The 27,783-nt window shown below is 52.5% G+C and overlaps 1 protein-coding gene across 3 annotated transcripts in view; it reads left to right on the top strand.

Annotated features, from left to right (window-relative positions):
* Positions 1 to 22,556, top strand: part of SAMD4A (sterile alpha motif domain containing 4A) — a 95,460-nt gene extending 72,904 nt beyond the window's left edge. Inside the window, exons 4-13 of one of the 3 annotated variants that reach the window (XM_039712442.1) lie at positions 2,796 to 3,059; positions 7,633 to 7,742; positions 8,368 to 8,454; positions 10,527 to 10,812; positions 12,236 to 12,321; positions 13,741 to 13,859; positions 14,950 to 15,151; positions 15,717 to 15,843; positions 17,331 to 17,414; positions 19,393 to 22,556. In XM_039712442.1, coding sequence (XP_039568376.1) covers positions 2,796 to 3,059; positions 7,633 to 7,742; positions 8,368 to 8,454; positions 10,527 to 10,812; positions 12,236 to 12,321; positions 13,741 to 13,859; positions 14,950 to 15,151; positions 15,717 to 15,843; positions 17,331 to 17,414; positions 19,393 to 19,421 — 1,394 coding nt within the window. In that variant the 3' untranslated portion in view covers positions 19,422 to 22,556. Of the gene's footprint in view, positions 1 to 2,795; positions 3,060 to 7,632; positions 7,743 to 8,367; positions 8,455 to 10,526; positions 10,813 to 12,235; positions 12,322 to 13,740; positions 13,860 to 14,949; positions 15,152 to 15,716; positions 15,844 to 17,330; positions 17,666 to 19,392 lie in introns of those variants that run through there. The other 2 variants (XM_039712444.1, XM_039712443.1) reach the window with 2 other exon arrangements.
* Positions 22,557 to 27,783: the final 5,227 nt, after the last annotated feature.

Raw genomic sequence — 27,783 nt, 5'->3', positions numbered from 1 at the left:
AGCCCCCGTGGACCATTTATTTCAGCCAGGAGCATTTATTTTAGCCCTGGATTCACCTTGGACCATCCAAAAAGCACACAGAACGGTCAAATTCAGGTCAGGACCTTCAATAAACTGATGCTTTGGAAATAATTAGCTACATCCTTTTATTTCAAGAAGCTGAGGGCATGACCACAAACAGCATCATTAATAGATATTATTAATGAATGTTATTAATAAATATAATAAATATGGACATTTATTAATCCCTGGGGGATTACAGAGTAAAACAGGGATACCATCCCAGGATTCTCAGCATTTTTAGGGCTGATGGAAATGGGTAAGAGGGGTTGCAAGAAACCACATTATCACCAATAAAAAGCAGATCCTAAAGTTAGGCCAGCGCTAAGAGCCCTTAAATCATCTCAGTTTGGTCCCCAGGTGCTTTCAAAGAACTGGGGACTTGCAGCATCCTTTGCAGAGGGATTATCCCTGCTGCCTCTCAGGTGTTGTGTGAACTGACTCACAGTTCAGTAAAAATCTGGCTAAAATTCAGTAAAACGTGTTCTCTTGGATCCAGTGCTGCATTATCTCAGGGAAAGAAGTGGAACTGATTTTTGTCTGGTGCACTGGATGGTTTCTAATTGTCCCTGGCCATCCTTTGGAGTTCATTATTTCTCCTTCAGCCGACACCGGCTTCTAATTAGGGGACATAAAATTAAGATGGAAGAGCAGCAGTTTGCAGGGGTATTGCTGCTCGTGAAGGAATCTGGGCTGGATTTGTGCCAAAAATACCCTCTTGTGTGCAGGGTGGTGTAAGCACTGCTGGGTACCAGTGTCTGCACACACCCTGCAAGAGCTGGATTAGCAGAGCAGCCCTTGGCCTGTGAAAGGGGACAATTAACCTCAGTCCTCCTTGTCCCTTCTCCTGCATCTCTCCTTCATCTGAGGGGCACAAATACTTCCTAAATCAGTGTTTTTGCTACAACAAATTCAGGGTGATTTCTGTCCCCATGGCAGAGTGACCACAGCTGGGGGCAGCAGGCACAGAAGGGCTCTGGGAGGTGCAGAGCCAGTGCTCAGCCCTGGTGATGCATTTTAACCAATTTATCCATTTTTTCCCCCTGTATTTTGGGGGGTTTTAAATCCTAAATATATTTTTTTCCTGAGAGGGTGATGTGGCATGTACAGATGCTGTTTTGGGGGTACAATTGCAAAGCCAAGAGCTGAAAAAGCTTGCCCAGGACCTTCTGAAATCCATCTATGTCCCCATTAGGCTGCATCACATCAGAGCTTTAGGGAGCATAACACTGCTCTGGAAGCAATCTCAGGATCTCATTGACATCCTTTTCTGCCAAGAGACTTCTGGAAGATGTTTGTATAGTTTTTAAAAGGGAAGGGAACAAATTCTTCCTCATAAGCCACCCCAGTGCTTCCCTGCAGAGCGTGGAGTTAGTGTTATGTGTTGGCACAAGAAAACCCTTTCAGAAGTAGGAATTATTTAAACATTACAGAAATCCACAGGTTTTTTGGCCTCATCCAGCAGCTGCCTGTGGTACCAGCTGCGTATTGCAGGTGGTTAATAAATGCAAATGTGCTCTGGTGTTTCTCTCTCCCCTCCTTTTGTAACCCCACTGCTGCCTCATTTTCATGCTGCTCCTGGTCAGCAAGATGGCTTTGATGGTGGGTTTTCCCCCAGGCTTGAGCTGGGAATTAAGCCTGGCTTAACCTTTGCAGCACGGTGCACCTGGCTGGGGGTTTTCCACCAAGACCCATTTATATTAAATAATAACATGGAGAGGAGTCTGAGTGGTTTTGGTGAACTGCTGCAAATGCAAAAAGGGGATTAAGGAGCTTTAGGGCTTTGGTGCTTTAGATGGAAAAGCCATGAGAACAATGAATTTCCCCCAGGTTTTGCACAGTTTAAGAATTTGGTTTGGAAAGAAAAATTGAAAAGTTTTTGCTTCTGTTTCTTGTGGGCTGAAAGGTCATTCTAATCCCTCTGCCCTCAGGTTTTCCTGGAGCAGGGAAATTTTCCCTGGTTTGCATCCTAAATCTGTATGTTAAATTAAATACACTGTATTTATGTTTAAACCACTAGTTTAGTGACTCTGAGTGATGGAATTTGAATTTTTTTAAGCAAACAGAACAATCTTTTAATGCTTTTTTCAGTACTTAAAACAGAGATGGTCCTGGAAGTGTTTAAGAGCAGGTGGGACAGGGCTTGGAGCAACCTGGTCTAGTGGAATGTGTCCATGCTCATGGCAGGAGGTTAGAATGAGATCTGTAAGGTCCCTTCCCATAATCCTGTGATTTTAGTAGGACTCCACAAGGTGAGACATTCCTATGGATGAGAAGTACCCTTGCAGTGATTTTGGGAGATGTGTGAGTGCTCCTGCTTCAGGGCACAAGCCAGGTCCTAACCGAAAGGGAGAGACAGAGACGCTTCCCCTGGATCTCTGTGGGACATCCCCACCCTGGGGATTTTTACACTCCAGAACTGCTGGACTGATGTTTTTTCCCTAGAGCTGGAATCCACACAACACCTTCCCTTGAGCAGCCCAGCGTAGCTCCTGTTTCCCCATCTCCTTGCAGGTACTCCCATCCTTTTTGCTTCCCCAGGAGGCAAAGCAGAGAGCTCAGGGTAGGGCTCAGGGGTGCTGCAAAGCCATCAGCCAGGCACCATGGCCAATCACCACCACACATTTTATAATTTCATTTGATTTTTTTTTAATTTTTTTTTTTTCGGGGGACTCTGCTGCATCCCGGGCCGCGAGGGGGGAATAACCTCTTTGATTTTATTTTTTTTTTTTCAGTTCTCTCAGGCCAGACACACCACAGCCCTTTGAAACGCTCTGTGTCCCTTACCCCACCCATGAATGTGCCAAACCAGCCTCTAGGACATGGATGGATGTCTCATGAGGACTTACGAGCTAGAGGACCCCAGTGCATCCCTTCCGATCATGCCCCCCTGTCTCCACAAAGCAGTGTAGCCTCTTCGGGAAGTGGTGGGAGTGAACATTTAGAAGATCAGCCTTCCGCTCGTAACACATTCCAGGAGGAAGGGAGTGGGATGAAAGGTGAGTGACAAACCAGCCCCCCGACCCCCAGCACCCAGAGGCAGGAGGGGAAGCTCTGCCCGTGCTCCCGGCAGCGCGGCGCTCGCGCTCCGCGGTTTCGGGGCCGGGATCCTCCTGCCCAAACGGGGCCTCCCAGCGCTGTCTCCCCGAATTAGGAGCTCAGGTTTAGGGGAATGCCTTGGGTTTTCTTTTAAGTAGCAGCTGGTCCTGATCTGATGTCTTGCACTCGGGTGCCAGTGGGCTGGTTTTGCCCCAAAATCCTCTGAGCTGCCAGCTTTGCAAAAAGCTGGATTTTTTCCATTGCCTGTGGCTTTTGGCTGCGAGTGGTGCTCTTTTTTCTCTCTTTTTATGACGGTGAAAAATAGCTTAGAGCAAGCTTAGCAAGCCACGTGTGATTTACCATTGCAGTGTTTGGTACCCACCAAGTATCTGGGGAAATTTTGGCTTGGGATACTTGTTTGCAGTGAATTTAACCTGTGTGTTTCGGTTGGTTTTCCCGTTATACCTACATTTCACAGAGATTTTGGCAATAAATAGATGTCGTTCTGGTGGTAAACAAGGCAGAAATGAGCCCTACTTGCTGCAGTCAAAGATGCAGAGCAAACTTCAAGCTGAGGGGGAATAAACAGCTAAAATCTGGGCAAACACACAGACTCTGTGTTCCTGGGAACAGACTGAAAATGACCCTGCAGTTCTCAGTCTGATTTAAACAACTCCAATTTGTATTAATGCAAAGCAGCTTGATTGTGTGCTAACCAGTGGTGTATCAGAATAGGGAAATAATTGTATTTTTTAACAGTCACAAGGTCTGATTTTAGTCTAATTACAGACAAATTGAGATGTGGATAAATCTGTGTGATGTGGGACTGCGTTTGGCTTGGCTCTGGATGGCTTTGATGTGCATGAAATAAATGCATGAAAAACCCCTCATGGTTCTGGGGAATGTAATAGAGGCAGGTTGGGTCCTGCAGTCTGTCTGGCCAGGGAGAACTTTTTGGGAGCAAGTGTTTCTGGGGGGAGGCTGTTTAACACCACATTTCTCCAGGTTTCTGCAGAAGGAGCTGGGGAGGAGCCCATGGGGAGCGTGGCTCCCTGTGATCCACAGCTGCAGCTCCGGGATCTGCGTGGACAGGAACTTCCCAGTGCTGTGCCATCAACCTGTGTGGCCAAATCCACCAAACCAGAGGCTGTCCACCAGCCATGAGCAATTCAATAACCCCCACATATTAGCACATCCCCTTGCTGCTGCGTGCAGCTGGGCTATGTCCACCCTTCCTCAGGCTGTCCCTTTCCAGACTTCCAAACGTGATTCCCCCATGGCTGACTCAGCCAAATGGCTTTTGTCCCCCTGTCCAGGGACGTGCAGAACAGATGTTCACAACCTCTGGTGTCTGTGCCTGCTGTGTCCTCCCCCCTCAGCTGGGTTTTCTTCAGGCTGAACCATTCCACTGCCTTCCCAGATGATGTTTTCTAAACTTGGGGTTGTTCCTGCTTCTCTCCGCCAGGATTTTTTCCAAAAAGTCCGCGTTTTATTGAAGGTGTGCTGCCCAAAACTGGACTTGGAAGCAGAGCAGAGGCTTGTTTGCCTCCAGACAGCATTCCTGTGGCTGTGTAGCTCATCGTCCTCAAATAACAAAGCACTGTGAGCTCCATATGACCCATTGTATCCCCACAGCTTTCCTGAAAAAAATTAGAGAGGACTGCCCGTTCCCTGCACTCCGATCGTGCCGTTTCTTGTTCCTACAGAAAGGCACAACTCGGTGCATTTTTATGGGGCTGCCTCGTTTTCCATCCAGGCTGGCTGCTCCTGCTGCCAAGTCCGTTCTCTGAATTGCAGCCACGTCTCCCTGAGTGCCTGCAGGCTCTCGTGGCTGGGTGTCCCCCCTGCTCCTGGGCAGCTGGTTCCCTCTTTAACACCCTCCGGGGCATCCAGCAGGATCCAGACCCATGGGATCTGGAATGTCATGACAGATCCCCACCTGTCTTACCAGTTTATCTCCCCCAGTGTCACCTATTTCTTTCCTTTCTGTTTATCTTTATGCTCCCATTTATTTTCTTTCCATCTGTCTTCATGCCAAAGGGAAAATGCCCTTTGGCTTTATCCTAGCTCTTGGTTTCTCCAGAGGAAGATATGGACACTTGGTTCTCCATGGATCCCAGTCTGTCCCTTCCCATGTCCCTGCCCATGGCAGGGGCTTGGAATTAAATAATGTTTAAGGTCCCTTCCAACCCAAACCATTCCAGGATTCTGTGATTCCTGGGGCACATCTTGGGGAGCAGCAGGAGGAAGGTCTGGGTAGAGCCAGGGCTTTCTGCTGGGAGTATATCCAAGGTGTCCTGTGTGTAAATATGGCAGGGTGAGTTGTTTTCCTTCTAAATTTCCTGGCAGCCGTGCCATGACTTTGCAATTAGCTCCTGGTAATTGCTGATTAAAGAGTAGCTCTGCAGGCAGCTGGTTCACCCATCCGTGGAGAGCATTGGGAAGTTTGCCTTTCCAAGGGCCAGGAAATCACCTTGGATGTCCTTGCACCTCCTGGTTGCCTCTTCCGTGTGGGCAGGGGGAAAGCTCCACCACACACAGCACACTCCCTCTGTCCTGGGGTGGCTCCTTCTCCCCAGCCTGCTCCCTGGATTGCCATCTCTGCTGGCTGGGGGGCTCTGGGACCACCAATCTCCCCAAAATCGAGGCATGATCCAGACAGGCTGATGCAAAGGCAAAGAGCTGCTTTTGCAAAGGTTGGAGATGGGTTTCCTGCAGGGTTCAGTGTCTATGTGAAGTTACACCTCTCTTCTGGAAGCATCCTTGTGGGCTTTGCCATTGGCATGGATGTGTGCCAAAGGCAGATGTCCCATGGGGATGTGGGATCAGGGAGACTTTTAATGTCCTGTCACTGGAATGGTGTGGTTTGGTGTTAAAATGATGTTGAAATTTGAGCCTGTGCTGGAAATGGGGCTTTTGTTTTGAGGTTTTTATTTATTTTAAACAGAAATCAGTTTAAGAGGGTGCTGGTAGCACACTTGGGGAATGTTGCATGTCAGAACTTTTGGAAAACTGTGAATTTCAGCCCATCTGTGCTCAGTAATTGGTTTTCTCCATGTTTGTTGTGGGTCTGATCTCCTGTGCAGCACTTGAGGAATTTCATTGACACGTGAATCCCAGTGTGTGTCTGGGAGTTGGAGAGTGTGAGCAAGATGCAGCATGTTGGGATTGTTTGCATCCTCTGCTTGGATGCATGGTGGGTTTGGGAGCAGCAGGAGACTTCTGGCAGATGTGTGGATTGCCTTAGGGAACCAAACCAAGGTCCCTCCTGCCCTGTCCCTTCCAGTGATGAGCCCTTGGCTCAGGAAGAGCTCATGGACAATCCTTGGCTTGCATGTGGTACTCAATAGTGTGGGACTTTCTGGACCCACACCATGAGATGGATGTCCCAGCAGTGGGAATGAGCTCCTGAGTGTCTCACTGGTAGGGAAGGGGACAAGGACTGCTGTTTGCAGAGCACATCAGCTGGGGAGGCTGTGGCAGAGCTCCTGTGGGGTTGTAGGTGCTGAATAAAGCAGGTCTCAATTTGGCAAAGCATTTGAAGCCTTTACAGACTAAAAATGTTGTCACAGGCCTGGTGCTGTGCTGCAGCTCAGACACCTGCAGGCCCTTCCTCCCTTGCGGGCTGTCACCACAGACCCCAAAACCTGCAAAACCCTGCATAGCTGCTTGTTGTCACATTGCCTTCTCCGTCATGGAGTCCACGGGGTTTTGAATGTCACAGAGGAAGGATTCCCCTCCCAGGTCCCTCACTGTGAAACCACGTTGGTGTCAGGAGGATAAATGTATTTTTGGGTACCCCTCCAGCTTGGCATAGTAGGTGCTACACTGTAGGTAACAACTGGGAAGGAAGAAGTCATTTCAGTCAGTGCATTTTAGGTCCCAGGTCACCCTTTGAGGCAGGGTGTGGGGCCATCTTTGATGGCACATCATTTTTCCATCCCAAATGCATCTCTGTAGTTCTGTTCAAGCAGCCAGTTCCATTTTCAGCACATGCCACCATCCCTCATGCCATAAATCAGTGTCTGCCATCCACCAAACAGCCCTTTGCTTGTCCTGAGCTCCACCACTCCATGAGCTTCAGCAGTTCCCATGTTCCTGGGAAAAACAGCAGTGAGGAGGTTGATGTGCAGTGGCACAATGCCTGCTCCCCGTGGGCTAGCTCCCAGTGGCTTTCCCACAGAAACCCAGCTTCTGAGGATGTGTCCCCATCCAGGGGCTGGTTCCTCCTCACATCCACATCCACAGCCCCGTGCCCCCATCCAGGGGCTGGTTCCGCCTCACATCCACAGCCCCGTGCCCCCATCCAGGGGCTGGTTCCTCCTCACATCCCCATCCACAGCCCTGTGTCCCCATCCAGGGGCTGGTTCCTCCTCCCATCCACATCCACAGTCCCATTCACATCCCAGAGGTCCATGAAGCTCAGTGAGGTGTCCCTTGGGATGCCCCTCGTGCCGGGGTTGATGCTGTTGCTCGCGGTTGTGCTGTTCCGTGAATTCAGCGGAGCTCTCCTGTCCTTGCCTTTTGCTGCAGATGTCCCAGCCTGGCTGAAGAGCCTCCGGCTGCACAAGTACGCCGCCCTCTTCTCCCAGATGACCTACGAGGAGATGATGGCCCTCACCGAATGCCAGCTCGAGGCACAAGTACGTCCCACCTCACCTGAGGGGTGACGACTTCCAAAGCCCCTTGGTTAGACTTCCCATGGTTGGGAAGCAGAAAAAGAGAAATTGGGTCTTGGGGAGTGAAAAAATTTCGCATTGTACCTGATAAGAACCTTGTCCCAGCATGGAACTCCCATCACTGGAAGCTGTGCTTGGGTTTTTTTCCCAGCTGGAATTAAGTTCAGGAGTTTCAGGGGTGCAGCCTGTGGTAGGCAAGTCCCTCAAAGGAAGTGGGGCTTTGATGGCAGACTGCCTTTGAAAATGTCATAGAATCATAGAATATTGCTGGTTGGGGTTGGAAGTGGCCTTAAAGATTTTCTGGTTCCAACCCCCACTGCTTTCAGGTTCACCTCTGCATTATCCTTGGGATAAAGAGGAATGGGAACACCATTGCTCTCCATGTGCAGGTGCACCAGGGAGGGACAGACTAGCTGGAAATCTCCATCCTCAGCGAGTCTCTGGGTGATTTTCTATGTCCCCCACAAATTCCTGCACTCAAAAATGTAATTAATTTCTAGCAGCCCTTTCTGTTTGGGAGAGGAAGGCTTTGGGTTGGGCCAGCAGCCCTGTGGAAGTGTTAACATCAAGTTTTGTCCTGTTTCTGCAGAACGTTACCAAAGGCGCGAGACACAAAATAGTCATCAGTATCCAAAAGCTAAAAGAAAGACAAAACCTGCTCAAATCTCTAGAAGGGGTAAGTAATCACAACTATTTTTGTATTTCTTGTTGTTTTCAAGAAGCCAGGAATTAATTCTGGGGTGAAGTACTCTTTGCTTACACATATTGTGGGGATCTGAGGTTTTATTTCACAGAATTCCAGAATTCCAGTGCCTGAAAAACATCCTGCATTTCCAAGGAGAATAAATAGAAACTTCTTTATCACTTCAGCAAAAGCTTAAACCCTGCAGGAAGGTCTTTTGGGGAAGTAGGAGCACCACAGCCTAGCTGGGAGCAGCTCACCCAACCTCTCCCTATTTATTATCGCTGTATTATATTATATTTAATTGCACCATCTTCAAACAGCAACTTGCAGAGCCTCCCACTAGGGGCTTTTAAATACTTCTGTGGTGTGTTGCTATTTATTGGTGTTTTCCTTAGCTCACTGCTTCACTATTTATTTATAATATGGGCTTGTGCTCAGAGTATGGCAGGAGCTAATAAAGCCATATTTACCTCTGTTATTAATAATAACTATTAAATCCAAGAGCTGGATGGAGCTGGCTGCAGCCCTGTGTTTTCCAAGCTATTGCACAGCCTCTTCCTCCACTCCTCCACTGGGATTTGGGAATCTGGTATTGATTGAGTGGTGCTGTGCAGGAGCTGGAGCCCAGCTCAGCTGGCACAGCCAGCCAGGCACGCTGTAAAATACAGGAGGAAAGTGGCAGGGACTGGTTTGGAGCCCTCTGGGTGGGTTTGGGCTGTGCACTGTGACCCTGTCCTGCTCTGCTAGGGCTCAGAGCTGCCTGTGAGCTGCTTTCCCTGGGAGGAGACATCTCTGCTTTTCCAGGCTTCCCATCCAGTTTTTGCTAAGCAAGAGCATGTGTGGGACTTGATGTTTTTGGGCAGTGTCTCGCTGCTAAATACTGCTGCTTTCTTGGAAAGAGCTGCTCCACCCCTCTCTGTCAGTTAGCAGGGCAGGATTGTCTCCCAGAAAAAAAGTGCACAGCAGACTGACACCAGATCTTTGTGAGAAACGGAGCTGAGGCATCCAAGAGTGAGCTGGGAATGCTGCAGGAATTAGAATCAACAACTGTTTCAGGGCTTGCAGACATCCCATGTGCCCACTTAGTGTCCTTTCCTTCAGCACATCAGGACTCACTCCAAAAGTTGCCTCTTTCCAAGCAGTGTCCCATGAGCCAGACTGTGCAGGAGCCTGTTCTGGTCCAGGCCACATTAAAACCAAAATGCAGTTATTTCCCATCAGTGGGACAAGGATCTGACCGTAGAAATGGAGTTCTTCATCCACACCAGGAGTGAGGCTGGGGTGCACCCAAATTCTCTCCCTGCTGGGTGGATCTGCCCCAGGATCTCCAATCTGAATGGTTTTGCTGTGGGAGTATCAGTTCACCTTGTGGTGTCCCCTTCTGTGTCTGAGCACAAACCACCTGCTCTCCTTGAAACCCTCCAGTGCCCTCTGTATCCCCTCTCCCAGCCCATCCCAGAGTGGACAGGGATGTCCCCACAGCTGCCACAGGACAGGCTCCTGCATCCCAGCTTGGTCCTGGGCTCTGAGATGATCCCAGAGCATGAGGATGCCATGGCAAGCAGTTTTGGGACAGAGCAGTTAATGGGGGCCAGACTTGAGGGCAGTGCTGGAAAAAGGAAACGAGCCCATGTTAGTGTAATTCCAGTGAAACAGAGCTGAAATGTTGGATTGTAGGATTGCTGGGGAACCAACAAGGTATTTGCTGCTCTGGGCATTCAAATCTCCCAGGCTCAGTCACTTTTGTGGACTTGCCGTTTCCCTGGTGGAAATGTGGAAACATTAAGCTGGATTGTTGTTGGGTTTGGGTCCCAGTGGTTGACAGGGACGCATTTATCTCAGGGGCTTCAGGTCTGAACACATCCATGGGTAATCACACACAGTCCCTGCAGCACTCCCCTGATGAAAAGAAACGACTTGATGAATGAAACGTGGCTGTTGGCTGTGGAATGCAGCAGGATCCTGAAGCAGGAGCAAAGCTGGGAATTCTCAGGGTCTGCTTTACAGCTGATGTCCCGTTGTCCCTGCAAACACAAACCTCCTCTCTCCACTTGGATCCACAGGACATCCTGGAAGGCGGCAACTTGCGTGTCCCGCTGCAGGAGCTACACCAAATGATCCTCACCCCCATCAAAGCCTACTCGTCCCAGAGCTCGAGCACGGAGGAGCACGGCCGGGACGCGGACTCGCAGCACCCCTCCTCCCTGCTGGGCTCGGACAGCCAGGGCTCGGACTGCAAGGACTCCGGGATGCAGCAGCACCATCTGCCGGGATGCGAGGGAGAGTCGGGAGGAGCCCCTCTGCCCGAGGGCGACCTGCCCGGGCAGTTCACCCGAGTGATGGGGAAAGGTGAGCAGCAGCTGACACTTGTCCTCGGTGACCTGGGGCTGCCTCGGGCCAGGGGGGTGTGGTGGCAGGTGGGAGCTGCCTTTCCCCGAGCTCCTGCGGGTCCCAGTCTGAGGGGTGATGGTTTTTTGAGGTTCTGTCGTGCTGGGGTTAGAGGTAAGAAGATAGGGCAGGTGGGTTGTGGTTTTGGGGAGGGGCAGTAATGGCCCAAGCTGCCTGCCTGAGGTTCTAGGTGGATGGCGTGCATTCCAAGCCCCAGAGGCAGAGATCACAACTTCCCCCGAGGTGATGAGTGGAAAATGTCCTCTCTCTTCCCATCCAGAGCCCTGGGGTCATCCCACTGATCCAGAGATGGTTTGAGAAGCATCCCTTGAATTTACTCTGCTAGGGTAGCAGTGGTGCATGGGCTGGATGTGAGCCATTTGGAGGGCAAATCAGTGGGTCCAAGCCCCTTTTTGTGCCCCAGTTTGGATGCAGGACATCCAGAATACTCCGGTGCCATTCCGTGTCGAGTGCAGGGTGTGCAGCCTTACATCAGGGATAACACATTGGGAGGTAACAGGAGCAAGCTGAGGTGGGGACTGAGCTCCTGTGCCCTATTCAGGGCTCTTGAAGCAATTCTGTGTGAGCTTGGATGTGCCCTAACCTTGCTGGTGGCACCTGAGGTGTCAGTGCTGCATGGAGGGAGAGCTCCCTGGGGAAGAGGAAGGGGATTCTCATCTGCAGGAGACTGGGAACAGGAAGAACCTCATTGGGGTGCCACAAAGAAATATCAGCCTTGTCTCTATTTCCAACCTTTTTTGCAAAAAATAGCTTGAGATTCTTTCTACACAGGAACCTGGTGCAGAATTTGTCCCCAGCTGGTTCCCTGCAGAAACAGCCACATGTGGGGCTCCAGCCCCATTTTATTCCTGTGACAAATGTCAGAGTGTGGCACAAGCCCTGCCAAGATGTGGTGTCCTCCTGGACCCCTAAGCATCCCTCCCCAGGGGTTTACAACAGGAGAAACTCATTCCTCTGTGAGCTCATTCCCACTTCCTTCAATGATATTCATTCCAGAAGAGGTTAAAATTCATCAGGGAAGGAATTGACCACTCTGCAGTGGGGGCAGATTTTGGCCATGGGAGAAGGAGCTCTCTTGCCTATGAATAGGGGTTAATCCTGTGCCCCTGAGTTGCTTAGGTCTAATTTTGGGGACTCCAGTGGTGTTACTCTGGATTTACACCATCATAACAGAGAACAAAATCTGGCCCTAAATATAGAAAGGTACAGCAAGAATTGGGGAAGGGTATTTTTTCTCACTGATGAAAAACCTACTCGTGGTTACAAGGGAAACAGGATGTCCAAGGTGTTTGTGGGACCCCTCCTGGGCCCCATCCTCGTGTCCCCATCCCCATTTCCCTTCTCTTCTTCTCCTTTTTTCCAGTCTGCACACAACTTTTAGTTTCCCGACCCGATGAAGAGAATATAAGTTCCTATTTACAGCTCATAGACAAATGTCTAATCCACGAGGTGAGTCGTGTCAGATCATCTAAAACTGTTGTTCTCATCACTTGGAAACTGTTTCCAAAGTGTCTGTTTATGTAAACCTTTGGGTTTCTAACACAAATATTTTTGGGGGGTATTAATAGTAATTCTGACAGAACAGGCTTGGAGCAGGCGGTAGCTCCAACGTGGTGCATGGAAATGTTGCTTCCCCCCACGCTGGTTTAATTGCCAAGGCCTGGAGCTGGGAAATTCATCTGGCTCATGACAGTCCCACCAGCAGCTGGATGAAAGCAGGAATCCTGGGATGAACGTGCAGGCAGTTCCCATCAGACAGCCGGCGATCCCTCAGCGTTGCCTCCTCCCGTTCTGCACCACGTGGTCTTGGGGTTTTGCAACAGGGATTTTACATCTGTTCCTGCTCCCAGCAGATCTGCCTTGGCTGGGTGATGGCTTGGGATGGCCCAGGCTGTGCCACAGGGCTCTGGCACTCTCCTGCCTGGTGGCAGGGAGGGATGGCCACTGTCCCTGGTGCCCTGCAGTGTCTCCTACCTGCTCTGGCAGTACCTGGAAGAAGCTGCTTCCATCACCTGCCCATATGGCAGGGATCAGGGAGCAGAAGTGGTGGAAGCTGGGGACCAGAGAGCAAAGCCAACAACACGGAACTTTTCCCAAAGTGCCTGCACTTTTCCCACCAGAGCCACCCACATCCCAGGGCCACCCTCTGCACTGTTCCAGCATAATCAGCACCAGGAGAGAGCATCTCCTCCTGAGCGGTTCGGAGCAATCAGGCACTAATTAGCCTCCAGATTGTCCTCTGGAGACTTCTGCTGCTCTCCAACAGAGACCTAGGGTGTCTAAAGTTAGCAGTGGTGGCACGTGGGTGTCCCTGTCACCCACGCCTCCTGCCTGGAGCAGGTCTGTCGCTGCCAGGGTGACCTTTGCAGGGAGCCCGGGTGGGTGACAGGCTCACCCTGGGTGACCTCCCCAAGCCTGTCAGTGCCAGGATCACAGCCAAGCTCTGCCCAGCCCCGAGAAGGGGGATAGGATGCAGGATGCCACAGGGCAGCTCAGCTTTCCAAATCCTAGCTTTGCTCACCCTGGCAGCATTTCTAGAGCCACATGCAGGTGACAAGGGGCACCACCCATCAGGACGCACCATCAAACCCTCGCTCTGCCAAAAGGAGTTGGCAGCCTTGAGGCAGAGCTGGGCTGTCACTCTGGGACACAGGAAATGCTACCAGAGCGTTTTCTCCACCTGAGATGAGTAAATCCTGAGGACAGAGCAGTGTTTCCCCCTGGACTTTCTGATGGGGCTCAACTCACCCCATCACCTGCTCCAGCTGCCTTTCTTCACCCACACTCCCACATGCACATCCCTGCTGGCTTTGTCCAGAAGAATATTCATCCATTTCCTATTTTTCTCTCTCTTTTTTCGGGGGGCAGGCGTTTACAGAGATCCAGAAGAAGCGGCTGCTGTCATGGAAACAGCAGGTGCAGAAACTCTTTCGGTCTTTCCCTCGGAAATCCCTCCTGGAGCTGTCAGGCTATCGGCAGCAGAGGAGGTATGCAGGATTTTGGGAGGGAGGGATGGGTTCTGCTGGGTTCAGAGCCGTGTTTAGGGAAGGGGAGGGTTGGAAAAGCTTCAGCAGTGCAATCCCAGGTGCTGGCTGGGAAGGGAGCACAGCAGGCAGTGTCCTTGTGCGTGTGGTCGCTGCCTTTCCCTCCTATCCCTCCATGGCTCCAGCAGTTCCCAGCTGTGCAGGGTGTCCCCAGTACTGGGCTCCTTCCCTGCTGCCCTTTGGTGATGGCAGCAGCACGGGAGTTCCCTCCAAAAGCTGTCAAGTGGCAGAAAAAAAGGCTGGAACCTTTGCAGAGCCAGAGGTGCAGAGAGCCAGCCAGGGCTGTGTTGGGAGCACCACATTTGCTCACTTCCAAGGTGATGCTGGATTTCAGGTGATCCTAGAAAGCACAGGGGTTGTGCCAAAAAAAAAAAAAATTAAATCACTTTTAACAACATCACTGCTTTGTTTCATTCAAGCCTGGTTTGTTGCAAGTTTTTTATTCCCAAAAAAGACAGTGTTTTGGAGATAACTTGGAGTATAGGAACTTCCAGGATGAGATTTCAGGAGAGCTCCTTTAGCTCAGCCCTTCTTAATAAAACTTGGATTTATTAGGTCATTCTAACTGAATTTTACAGAACTTGAGAATTCTCAGAGGTGACCATATTTGTAAAAACAAACCTCCTAGAAGGGGAGAAAGAAAACACAACAGCAAAAGCTGAACTTAAATTAGACACTGGAGAATCCACTCATGAGAATTCCTGGAGAAATCAAGTTCCTGGGGCATTACCTGGATTATTTTAGATTGCATTTAAGAACAGACCCATTTTGCAGGAGTAAAATAAGCTTTAAATAAAACCGGTGTGGATCTGAGAAGCTGCAGAAGGGCGGGAAGGCAACTGGCAGACGGGAAGAAGAGAGGATGCTGCACACCCAGACTGCCTCCTTCCCACTGCCTGTGCAGGGTGGAGAGACCACCTCGGTGGGGTGGGAGGGCCAGGACCCCCTTGGAGGGGGTTCCTCGGTGGGATGGGAGGCTCAGTGCCCCCTTGCAGGGCTCAGTGCCTCACCCCAGCCCTGTGTCTCTCCGCAGCCGAGGCTTTGGCCAGTCCAACTCGCTCCCGACCGCCGGATCCGCGGGGGCAGGGCTGGCTCGGAGGAACCCCCGGCAGTTCCAGATCCCCTCCCGCAACCTCCCCACGGCCCGGCTGGGGCTGCTGGGCCCCACGGGGCTGCTGGGCACCCCCCAGCGCAGCCCTGCCGCCAGCCCCGCCATCCTCAAGCAGGGCAGACAGGTTGGTTGGCGTTCCTGGCGTTTCCCACGAGCTTCATTGGTTTTCCTTCTCTGACTTGTCTGAATCCCTGTTTTTTTTCTCAGTCTTCCATCAGTTTGCAGGCATTTGGGTTGGGCTCCCCTCTCTGCAGTGGGATGTGGAAGTGGGAGCAAGGGGAAAAGCTGAGTCTTTAAAGTGGCTTATAAAATAGGGAGAGGGGATTTTGGCAAGAGCAGATAGTGGTGGGAGGAAGGAAAGGGTTTTAAATTGGTGGAGGGAAGATTTAGATGAGATACTGGGAAGGAATTCTTCCCTGTGGGAGTGGGGAGGTCCTGGCACAGGGTGCCCAGAGAAGCTGTGGCTGCCCCTGGATCCCTGGAAGTGTCCAAGGCCAGGCTGGACAGGGCTTGGAGCAGCCTGGGATGGTGGAAGGTGTCCCTGCCACGGCAGGGGATTGGAACGAGATGATCTCTAAGGTCCTTTCCAACCCAAACCATCCCGTGATTTTACAAGCCCAAAGTGGTCATAAACCCACGGCACAGAGGGCTTTGCCTTGCACCCCACAGCTTGTGTTTGCTCCCCACAGAACCTGTGGTTTGCCAACCCTGGGGGCAGTAACAGCATGCCCAGCCGGAGCCACAGCTCGGTGCAGAGGACGCGCTCGCTGCCGGTCCACACGTCCCCGCAGACCATGCTGATGTTTCAGCAGCCAGGTAGGCAGCAGAGGTGCTTTTCCACTTACCCACAGCCAGGTGAGATGAAGGGAGGTGAGAGGTGAGCCTCCCCACGGGCACATGGCTCACAGTGTGCTCCCACTGGGGTATCTCTGAATTCCTGGGATAACCACAGACATCACTGGGGGGATTTCTGCCCCTGTATGTGCCACCTTGTGTGTGTTACAGTGCTGGTGCCTTCCCTAGCTTGTTTCTGTCAGGAGGGATGGTGGTGGCTCATCCATCACTTTTTCCTGATGGATGGACACAGCCCTGGTGCGGAAGGACTGCCTTCATGCACTCAGGGGAAATTCTTTCCACAGTGCGTGTGAAGGGAAGTGGTGCTGTGTCAGTGCTTCCTTCCCCAGCACTGCCAAAGGGCTCCTGTCTATGGGAGCATCCTCTGATTCAGGGAGGATCCCTCTGACCTTGGACCCTGGACCTGGAGCATCCTGGCCCTGAGGAAGCCTCTTTTGTGTATCCCTTCCTTAACTTTGAGCTTTTCCTACCAACACCCCATAATTATTTACACCTCGGGACAGGGAATCCATCCCCCAGTGAGCTCACCCTCATCCCTGCACTCCTGCTTTGGGCTGGCAGCTCCCTGGCCTCACACACCAGTGGTGTTAAACTGCAGCATTTGGGCAGCAAATGTTCCCTACAGCAGGAGCAGCAGCTGTTCCCAGGTATTGATTAAACACCGGGACAAGGGCACATTTCTCAGGCGCTGGAGGAGAATAAATGGGTTTCTCTTCGTGTGTCAGCCTGCGGTGGATGAGGGCGTAGGAGGATTGGGGAGCCAAAGACGTGGATTAAGTCGCAAGGAAAATAAGCAATGATGTGATACTGGGCTCACAAACCGCTGTTTGCCAGGCTGTGGGGGGACCTCAGCCCTCCTGGATCTCGTCCCATGTTCCTGTGAGCCAGTGGGAAGCGGGAGATGCCGTCCAGCACAGTAGCACAAGCTGTATTTGCAGGGTTTGCTGCAGGGTGGGGAAAGTTTGCTGACGTTTAGGTTAGGACAGGGGTGTTGGAACGCTCCAAACTTCATGCGTGTGTCCCCTTTTTTGTGCTCCCCCCCCCAGGTATGTGGCAGTGATGACGTGGGTGGCTGAGTGGGATCCAGGCTGGTCCCAGAGCAGCCAGAGAGTGGCTCTGCTGGTCTGTGCTGCCATCCCATGTCCGAGCACTAACCCTGCCTGCATGGACAGCATCCATCCCCAGGAGATGACCAGGGCTGCCCCCTCCCTGGGTGGGGTTCTGCTCTTGCTCCAGCTGTCCCTTACATCTGTTACCAGCACCCGAACCCCCTCAGATTGGTCCTTTATGGATAACGGGGTGATGACTGCTTTTGTCTCTTGCTGAAGATGATTTTTCTCATCTGAGTCCTGTCAGAGCCTCCTGAGGCATTTTTCGGATGGTTTTCCCACCAGACCAGTCCCTGCCAGGTCCCTGACCAGGATCTCCTATTCCCTTTCTCCCTGCAGAGTTCCAGGTACCAGTGACTGAACCTGACATCAACAACAGGCTGGAGTCCCTGTGCCTGAGCATGACGGAGCACGCACTCAGCGGTGAGCATTCCCTCCTCCTGGGGCTCTTCCAGCACGTCCACGCCACCTCTGCTGAGCCCCCCAGCACCTGCCCCTGCCCCGTGCCCCCCAAAAGCTGGGACAGGCTGTGGCTGTGAGAGCGGGACGGCGGCGGGGCCGGACGCAGGGATGCTCCCGGGGGTGTTCCCATGGGAATGTTGGCTTCTCTCAGCCAGGCGGCCGGGGCAGGGGGCAAAGCCGAACGCAGGGATCGCACCAGCGCTAGTGGAGTCCGTGCTAATTAGCCACACTTCAGCTTGCTAATGATAATTAGTGTTAGCTCGCTACTCTCGTTAGCTCTCGATAAAGCCCCTGCCACCGGCGCTCGGATGGGTCACAGGCTTTGTGCCCTTCCACCACCGGATGCCACCAGGGGTGCCCACAGCTGGGGGCTGAATCCCTGCCAGGCGCTGTGCCAGGCGCTGTGCCGGGCGCCGTGCCCTGGAGCTGGCAGCGCTCACACAGCCGGGGTGCCAGCGGAGAGCGGGCACGGGGAGGGAGGAGGACCGGGGCAAAAACAAGCAGGGAAGATGAAAAGGCAGCAGCAGCAGCAGAGCAGAGCCCGGTGCAGCACAGAGCAGTGCTGTCACCAGAAGCTCCCGGTGTCCCCTGCCGACGCTCTGGAGCCCCAGGCACACGGGATGGCCCCGGCGATGGGATGAGCGCGGCCGCCGGCATCGCCCGGAGTCCCCAGTGAGCAGCTCGGGTCCTGCTGCGGAATCCTGGACTGTGACCCGTGGCTGAGGACAGGAGCCCTCGGAGAGGACAGTGCCGCCAGGCTCCCTGCAGATGCAACAGCCCTTCCTGGGGAGAGGAACGGGAGAACAAGGACTGTGGGAAGCAGCAGGGCCCTGGCAGCATCCCTGGCTGGGAAAACAAGGACACTTCTGTCACCCGAAGCGTTTCTCCGGCGTGTGCCCAGTCGAGGCTTAGCTGTCTTGTTCCTCTGCAGGGTACTGTTCCTCCAAGTTATTTTTTCCAGGTCGCATTCCCCGAGCCTCTCCAAACCGGTTGTGCTATAAATAGCTCTTAAAAAAATAAACCTTTCGGGGGAGAAAAAAAAAAAAAAGGCGTAACAAACCTGTTTGTTTTTAGTGTCAAGGAGGGAGGTGGCCGTGGTGCCCCAAGTGGTAACAGGGAATTCTCTGTTCCACAGCCACTCTGGGAGCTGCCTCCCGCCACTCTCCATCCTGGGAGTGGGGTTTGGGATGGGCGACGGGGTGTGGGATCAGGGCTGGAGGGTTGGAAGTGCTGTTGGGTGCTGATTTCTGCCCCCAGGGGTGGGGACAGGGGGCTGCTGGTACCGGGGTCAGTTGTGAGGCTGTGGGGTGGGTCATGGACCCCTCGCTCCTGGGATCGGGCATGGCTGGATGCATCCCTGCTGTCACAGGGTGCTGGGGACAGGGGCTCTGGGGAGACAGAAAGGATGCCTGGGGGCTTTTTGTCCTTCCATGATCCTCAGATGGACGAAAATTTTGCATCCTCTGCGGTGCAGCTGTTGCAGGGTTGGGTGAACTGTGGGCAAGGCAGCCCCTGGGACCAGCTCTGTCCCTGTCCCCTGGCTCCTGGTCAGGGACACACAAACTTATCGTGCTGTAGGAGAGTCCCAGACTGTCACCTGCCTAGTGACAAGTCCAGGCTGCCCAGAAACCCCCTCTGCTCCTGGGAAAGGGGTTGTGGGGTTGTGGCAGAAGGCCTGGACTGGTGTTGGGACAAAGACCTGGGGAAGCTGCTGTGGGGTGGGGACAGTTGGTGGCACAGAGGAACCAGCAGAGCACTGACACCCCAAAACCCTTCTGCACCCCCTGGGGAGATGGGAGGTGGTGGGGGTGACCCCAACACCACCTCGCTGTAGGGGCTGCGGGCTGGGGGTGCTCTGGGGGTCCATCCCCTAAATCCCCAGCTTGGGGGGTACCAGTACTCACTGGGGCTGCTCCTAATTCTCCCTTCCCACTTGCAGATGGTGTCGACAGAACCTCCACGATCTAGAAGCGTCGCCACGGGGACGCTGGCCGGGACAACAACTGCTGCGGGTCCAGCGGCGAGGTCGGGGCTCGAGGGAGCCTCAGCGATAGCTTGCATCCTTTCTCCTCTCTCCTCTCCTCTCTCTCTCTCTCTCTCTCCTGTTTTAATTTTGTGAATGTGTAGATTGTCCTTGTGAACATATCATTAGACTTGGAATTTGTGTTGTCATTTATTACATCCATGCTAAGGGGGGGGGAAAAGATGGCAAAAGAAAAAAAAAATCTCAGCGACGATGGTGAAGCAGCGTGGGGAGGAGGTTGGGGCAGACATGGAGGAGGAGGAGAGTGCTGACAACAGAGGGTTCACCGTGGGCAAACCCTGCTCCTGGAGGAGGATACCAAGGAGCACGGAGCACCACGTGGGGGTGTGTGACCAAAAACCCTTTGGGGAGGATTCGCCTGCCCTGCCCGGGGCTTCGGGGCCGGCAGTCCCATCTCAAGTTCCGCTGCTTTCGGGTGCGGGCTGACCCGGCGAGCCCAGACTGAAACAGAAATAATAAAATAACCCCAAAATTTCCTTTCAGTTCAGCCAAGAGATGTGCAGTGTGGAGGCAGCGTGGTGCTCAGGGCAGTGGAGGGTTGGGGGTGCCTGTCCCTTGGATTGGGATGCGGGATGGAGCGGGGGCATCTCGCCCAGAGGAGGGTCCGGGGGGGAGTCTGTGAACTGGGGCACACTGGGAGAGTTCCCTGGCTCCACACATCTGGCCCAGCCTGCCCAAATCCAGCTTGTGAGGGCCTTTTCCAGCATGGCCAATAAGGGATGAAGGAGCCCCAAATAAAACCCAACTACAAAGGGCACCAAAATGCAGCTTCGCAGCCTTGTTTTCTTGGCATTAACCGTGGGGCTGGCAGGGGCTGGGCTGCCCCTCACCCACTGCTGCTTTTGATAACAGGAGCTAAATTTGGTGTTAAATTGGTAAATCTGACCCAGGACTGCTCTGACCTGCAGTGATGCTCCTGCTGGTCCTGATGCTGCTCCAAGTCCTCCAATGGAATAATAACAGATATAAAATCAATTAATTGAGCTGATGGGTGGCAGCAATATTTCCAGAATGGGCTGTGAGAACATGGGCAGCATTGTGTGCCAGGATCAGAGGGAGCAGGGCTCAGGGGGAGCCAGAGCATGGGCAGGGCTGGGAGACGTGTGAATCCTTTTGTCATGCAGCGTTTTTAAGTTGTTTTTCTAAAAAAGAATATATATATATATGTATACAGAAACCCAAGTGCCAAATGCAATGTTTTATGTTTGCTGTTCCTTGGTGTCCTGCTTCCCGGCAGACAGGAGGTTGAGGGGGGTGATGGGGAGGGTGGAGAAGGGAAAACCTGAAGGCCAGGGAGGTTGGGAAGAGGTGTGAGGAGGTGAAGGAGAAGCGGGGTCGGCGCTGGGGACCTGGTTCACCCCCGAGCACCCCCAGCTTGTGAGGTGTGAGCGGAGCCACCGTGGCAGGAGCCTCCCCCAGGGAGACTCCAGTGTATTTACAGAGCTGAAATTCTATTTATTCCTTCGCTGACTATGGACACGGAGGTTTTCTGATTGTTCAGAGAGATTATTTTGGATATTTTACCTATTAACTTGCTGTGGCTGGGAACCATGATAATGTCTGTTATTAACAACCACCAAATAATTCAATTGTTTTATCCTTTTGATGTTAAAAAAAGAGAAAAAGCTTATTTTCCATTGACAGTCTAGAGGTTAATAACGACTTAGTTGCGTTTGCTGTTTCTTGTTTTGTTTTTTGAGTAAAAACAACAAAAAAAGTGGCTTCAGTTGTGTTTGGGAAGTTCTGCCTGGCTCTGGCTGCCGGTGCTAAGTGCGGGCAGCAGAGCTCCAGGGAAAGAAGCTTAAAAGGGTGGGGGGGAGAAAAAGCTTGAATCCTAAAAGAAATAAAAGTTATTTATAGAAAGAAAGAAAAAAAAATCCTCCAACGGTTGCACGAGTGAGGCTGTGAAGTCAAATATTCAGTAATAAAGCGGCAGTGCCTTTCTTTTTGTATCCCACCGCGACTGTCCCCTCCTGTCCTGCCGGAGATGTCACCGCCGCGGGGTCCTGGGGGACCTGGGGCCAGTCCCCCCCTTCCCGCTGCTCTCCCGGCTCCAGCCCCGGGAGCTTTTCCTGGTGCTGTTCCCCCGAGCCGGCCCCGGGGAGCCCGGCAGGTGCGACACCCACGGGGACACCACGCTGTCCCTTCAGTGCCACCCCCAGGGACACCCCGAGCTCGGCTGGGCTGGAGCTGAGCTCAGCAAAACCCTCGGAGGGGGTTTAGGGGTGGCAGCATCCAGCAGGAAAATCCCAAACTGTGATGTGGGTCAGCGCTTCGGGGAACGATTTCGTGTTGTCACCTTTCTCCATGTCGGGTTTGGCTTTGGGAATGTGCCTGGTGGAAACAGGTCCCGCAGACGTCTATAATTTGCACACAGCGACGATAACACTAAAGTTGATTTTATACGAGTCATCAGAGTTTGCAAAGTGAGTTTTATTTTTTGTATTCCTTTATCTTTACTTAAAGGTGAATGTGTATTCCTCTGGGAGGAATAGGAAGAAAAAAAAATTAAAAAAGAAAAATACATAAAAAAACAGGAATGTTAATAATGTTAAACAGAATACTTCCTCCCTTATTAATATATATAACCCTGATGTATTTATGCCTATTGTAAGCTGACTTTAAAGAGCTTTGACCTCTCTTCTGTTGCATGCCGTTCCCGGGCAGCCTCTCCTTGTCCATGCATGCCTTTTGTCCTGTTTTTTCTGTACAAAGTTAGTGCACAAAAGAACTATTTTTGCCTAGTTAATGTTGCCGAGCAATGCCTATTTTTTAAATTTTAATTTCTTTTTTTTTTTTTTTTTGGTCATATACAGCAGTAGCATGTTTGTTACATGTAAAAGCTTCCCGATATAAAGAAATACTAATGTTTGGAGATGCCAGTCTTTGCAAGTGTACAGTTTTCCAATGTTGTTCCCAGTGAAACACCCTCGTGATTTCCACTTGCTCTGATGTATTTATTACTCATTTCCTCCCGTGTAACTAGGAACCATGGCTATATTTCATATCTGCTCTATATTGAAAGTGAAGGGAGATGATTAATACAAGGTTTTGTAACACCGGGGTGTGGCGCCTCCTTATTTATCCCCTTCTTGGCAGGCGGCTTCGGACTCCTTCACACAAAAAAAAAGGGAATTCAATGGATTGTCCCGCGGGCAAGAGGGGAGGAGCCCTCCACAGTTCCACAGGGGGTTGGGGATCTTTATTTAAAGCCTGTGGCAGAGCTTCCAAACCCCTGGCATTCCCCACGCAGCTGCCTCGCTGTCCCTTTGGGGACACCCATGCCCATGCCCCAGGAGCTGTTCAGATGCAGGATTTTCCTTGGAATTCAACAGGAATTGGGGCTGGAGCAGCTTTGAGGCTGTGGAGGCACATGGGGCTTGTTCCAGAGCCTCAGTGTGTGTGTTTCTGGGCTTAAAACCTGCACGTTTCAGACCCTCCTGGGGCTGGATCAAGCAGGGAAGGACGCACCCCTGGTTTTTCCATATTTTCTCAAACTCAGCCTCCACATCTCCAGGCTGATCAAGCCCAGCCCTGCAGGCTCTTCTCTGCCTCATCAGCCTGGCCATTCCTGCATCCAGGTGCAGGGATGTCCTCCAGAGGCCTCCTGGCTGTCCTGACCCTGCTCACTGTCCCCTCCACGGCCTGGGTGGCTCAGGTCCCCCATGAGGAGCAGAACTTGCAGACACAGGGTTTATTCAGGTGTTTGAATGCTTCATCTGCTGCTTCTAGGGTGAGGTTCCTGCTGAGCTCTCCAAATGCTGATGGGTGCCAAGACCCCAAAACCATGTCTTCAAGCTCCTTCTCTTTGGGATGTTCCCAAGCATCCTGGGCCAGGCCACCCCAGAAGGGAAATATTTGCCATGGTGCTCAGTCCCACCTGAATTTCCCTGTCCATCCACAGCCCACTGGCCATGGCTCCCTGTGCTCATTGGGAATAGGCCTCCCAACACAGCTCAGAGAAACCTAAATAAAAAAAAGCCATCTCCTTCCAAACAATTTCCTTCCAAACAATTTGCCTTCCCAGGTTCCCGTGCTGCTGTGTGGGTCTCACAGTGCAGGGTTATTGCACTAACAGAGAATGGAAAGGAAAAGGAAAAGGCAGAAACACCTGGGTTGAAAAAGTGGAGTTGGAAGGGCTGAAAAAGAGTCTGTGGGTCCTGCTGCCTGGCAAAAAATAAAGGCCTTAAAAAAGGAAAAGCTGGAGGGGAAAAAAAACATTTCCATGCTGCCAGAAGCTGTTGGGTGAATCCATTCCAGACACTAAAGGCTTTACCTGCTGGTGCCCCCAAATTCCACCACACCTGAGCCCCCTCAGCCCAGGGAAATCCCATCCCCTTCTCCTGCCTGGCAGAGGCTGCAGCTCCTGCCCAGCAGGGAGCAGAGCCAGGAGCTGCTGGCTGCTGTGTCACAGCTGCTGGGCTGTCGTGATCCCAGCAGGAGCTGGATAGCCCCACATTTGTTAACATCATCTTTTATTCCATGTCTGCCTACTCCAAAAGGTGATGGAGAAGCAGCCCCAGCCCTGGAGCCAGGCACATGCCCCTTCCAAGGGGATGCTCCTGTCCCTTCTCCCTGACCTGATTCCTGCTGTGGGTACAAAGTCCTCATATTTAACACTGGCTGGAATATCCCAGCAGCAGCAGGCAGGGATTTCCCACTCCAGGGAAGTTTTTATGCAAGATGGAGAGGGCTTTTCCAGCAGAGCTCCTCGGGATCAAGGAATAATTAATTCCCCACGCCTGCTGGCTGCTGCTGACCTGGCTGCCAGCCAGGAATGCTCCCAGGATGTACAAATTCCCAGCTCTCCAGGCCAGCAGCGTGGCCTCTGCCACCACCAGGGAGCTGCTTCAGCTGGGGACAGCAAAGGGGTCAGGAATGCACACCTGGAATGGGCACCCAGGGGCTGCAGTGTGGCTCACGTGGGGCAGGGATGGGTGGTCCTGCCCTGGGATCAGCTTGGGCTCCTGATACCCACAGAGCTCCCCATGGCTTCTCCCAGAGCCCAGCACAGGCAGAGCAGGTGCCTGGAGGAGCAGAACAGCAGGGGAACAGTTTTGAACTGAAAGAGGAGATTTAAATGAGGCTTTAGGAAGGAATTCATTACCCAGAAGGTGCTGGAGCCAAGTTGTCCCAAGAATGTGAGGCTGTCCCATCCCTGGAAGTGTTCAAAGCCGGGTTAAACAGGGCTTGGAACAACCTGGGGTAGTGGATGGTGTCCCTGCCCGCAGCAGGGGACTGGGCAGAAGACAATCCTTTTTTTGCAACCAAAACCATTCTGTGTTTCTATGATTTTCCCTCTTTTCTCAACTACACACCCCACTGACAGAGCCTGGTCAGAGGAGACGTGGTCCAGCTCAGCCAAAATCCCCCCTTTTCTAAAGAAAATCGATTTTGGGGCTAATTTTAAATAATAATAATTTTTTAAATACCTCATCCTGGCACATAGCCTCTGCTTTTGGACAAACCAGCTCCATCCCCACCCCTGTCCCGAGGCAGCACAGGGGGGTGTTTGCAGCATCCCCCAGCAGTGGGATGCAGTGGAGGGGCTGCGTGCCCCTCTCCCACCCCCACACCCCCAGCCTGGCATTCGGGTAATCCGTGGGCTTCCCAAAAAGACCTTTCCACTCCCAAGGAAGCCTCTGCTCCTCCTGGCGGCCAGCAGAGCTCGGGGCCGGGCTCAGCAGAGGGAGCCACAGACTGCACGTCCCGGGCGCTGCGGAGCCGGGACCGGCCGGGAGACCGGGAATCCCTGACCCCAGGAATCCCTGACCCCGGGCATCCCTGACCCCGGGCATCCCTGACCCCGGGCATCCCTGACCCGGGCATCCCTGACCCCGGGAATCCCTGACCCCGGGCATCCCTGACCCCGGGCATCCCTGACCCCGGGCATCCCTGACCCCGGCATCCCTGACCCGGGCATCCCTGACCGGGAATCCCTGACCCGGGCATCCCTGACCCCGGGCATCCCTGACCCCGGGCATCCCTGACCCCGGCATCCCTGACCCGGGCATCCCTGACCCCGGGCATCCCTGAGCTCGGCAGCCCTGACCCCGGGCATCCCTGACCCCGGGCATCCCTGACCCCGGGCATCCCTAACCCCGGCATCCCTGACCCCGGGCATCCCTGAGCTCGGCATCCCTGACCCCAGGAATCCCTGACCCGGGCATCGCCTTTGCAAACCCCCTGCCAGCCTTTACTCCCTCCTTCCCTCCCTCTCGCTGCTGCTTCCCTACAAAACCTTTCCCGTCCTTCTCTCTCATTTCCCTCCCAGCTGCTGTCCCGCAGTGAAGAGCGATGGAGAAGAGGCTGCAGAAGAGAAGGTGGGCACAGAGCCGGGCTGTGGGCACAGAGCCAGGGCTGGCACCCTTCACAGCATCAAAAACCAGCAGAAATCACAGAATATCCTGAGCTGGAAGGGACCCACAGTGTCCATCCTGGCCCTGCACAGACACCCCAACACCCCCACCCTGTGCCTGAGGGCATCATTGTCCAAATGCTTCTTCAGCTCTGGCAGGATTGGTGCAGTGACCACTTCCTTGGGGAGCCTGCTCCAGTGGCTGTATCCTGAAATTTTGCCTTTTTTCCTGCACATTGATGCACCTCAGGCTGCAGGAGTGACTGTCACCTTCTCCAGACATTCCTGCAGCCCTCCAGCAGCTCCATGCCTTGTTCCAGGCCAGGGGAGCTGAAGAGATGGCAGTGGAGGATGAGCTGTGCTGGAACCAGGGGATGCTCAGAGGGATCAGAGGCACCCACAGCCAGGGCAGGAGGGAGCTGAAGCACGGACACCTTCCCACAGCACCTGGCCAGGGTCCCAGGAATTCCTCCCTCCATGGCATCCACACATCTGAGGCCAAAGCAGCAGCACTCTGCTTTACCTTGCCACTTTAAAAATCATTTTCAGGCCTTTGCAGTGGAGTTGATCCCTCTTAGTGTGGGTTTTTCACCTTTGCTTCACTGTCACAATCCTGGTGTGGGAAAGAGCTAACAGAGGGAAGGTGGTACATTCACCTCCCAAATTCACCCCTGCAACACCCCAACACCAAAACCACAACATAAACTTGTTAAAAATGACAAATAAATTCCTTGTGATTATATTCTTTGTGTATTTTACCAATATTTCTTTGAATACTGTGATTTCTCTTCTGCACCCCCCACCCAGGCCAAGACTAATTGACAAGAGCTTTCATGTTTTATGCCCTCTCAACTCCTAAATCATGAGTGTAACTTCCAAAACAACTGGAAGGCAAAGCTCTTCCTAGAAGTTATTTCCAGGAGCTGGCCAGAGGGGCTCATCCAAGGCTCAAAGGACTCACAGTTCATTACAGGAGCCTCTTCCCAACTCCAACAGGGCTCCAGACACAGGAGCAGGAGCCAGGGGCAGCTGAGGAGCTGCTGGAGATCTTTAAGCAGCTCTCCCAGGTGTGGGAGGTTGTGGAGGCTCCACGAAGCCTCTGGGATGATCCCAGCCCTTGCTTGCAGCCACTCAGTTGCTGGAAGGCAGATTTTTGTCTAAAAAGGGCCTAATTTGGAGTCCAGAGCTGGAGGAAGTTGCCTGAACTGGAGCATCCTGGTGGGCTTGGCAGTGGTGGGGAAACTGTGGGGCTCAGTGGCCAGGGAGGGCTCTCCCAAATTTCAGGATTCCATGATAAAAACCTGCACCAAGAGGTGGAACACAGCTGGTGAGGGCCAAAGAGCCCAGGACCTGGCTGGACATGGCACAGGGATTTATGGACTGGTCACTCCACAGCACAGGGGCAGGAGGTGATGGGAGACACCCAAAATAACCAAAGTGAGAGAAAAAAATGCAAAGAACCTGCTCAGATGGGGGACCCTTGAGAAAATAAAGTTGATAAGCAACACATAGCACTGGAGAGCATCAGGAAAGGAATGGAGCACATGATAAATCAGGTGGGAACGGGGCAGGTCAGGGCTGGATTTATTTAACAGGTTTTGGTCCTTCTATATTAGCTTTTTGTTTCAGTTTTTGGGGGTTTTGTCTTTTTGTTTTGTTTGGTGGTTTTCGGTTCAGGTTTTTGTTTGTTTTGTTGTTTTGGGGTTTTTTGGGCTGTGAAGCCTGGAGAGCATCAGGAAAGGAATGGAGCACATGATAAATCAGGTGGGAACGGGGCAGGTCAGGGCTGGATTTATTTGACAGGTTTTGGTCCTTCTACTTTAGCTTTTTGTTTCAGTTTTTGGGGGTTTTGTCTTTTTGTTTTGTTTGGTGGTTTTCGGGTTTTTGTTTGTTTGGTTGTTTTGGTTTTTTTGGGCTATGAAGAAAAA

Source organism: Passer montanus, unplaced genomic scaffold (assembly GCF_014805655.1).
Source record: "Passer montanus isolate IOZ18808 unplaced genomic scaffold, ASM1480565v1 scaffold27, whole genome shotgun sequence".
NCBI lineage: Eukaryota > Metazoa > Chordata > Aves > Passeriformes > Passeridae > Passer > Passer montanus.
The sequence above is the reverse complement of the archived record's forward strand: the minus strand, read 5'-3'. Positions and strand labels throughout refer to the sequence as shown.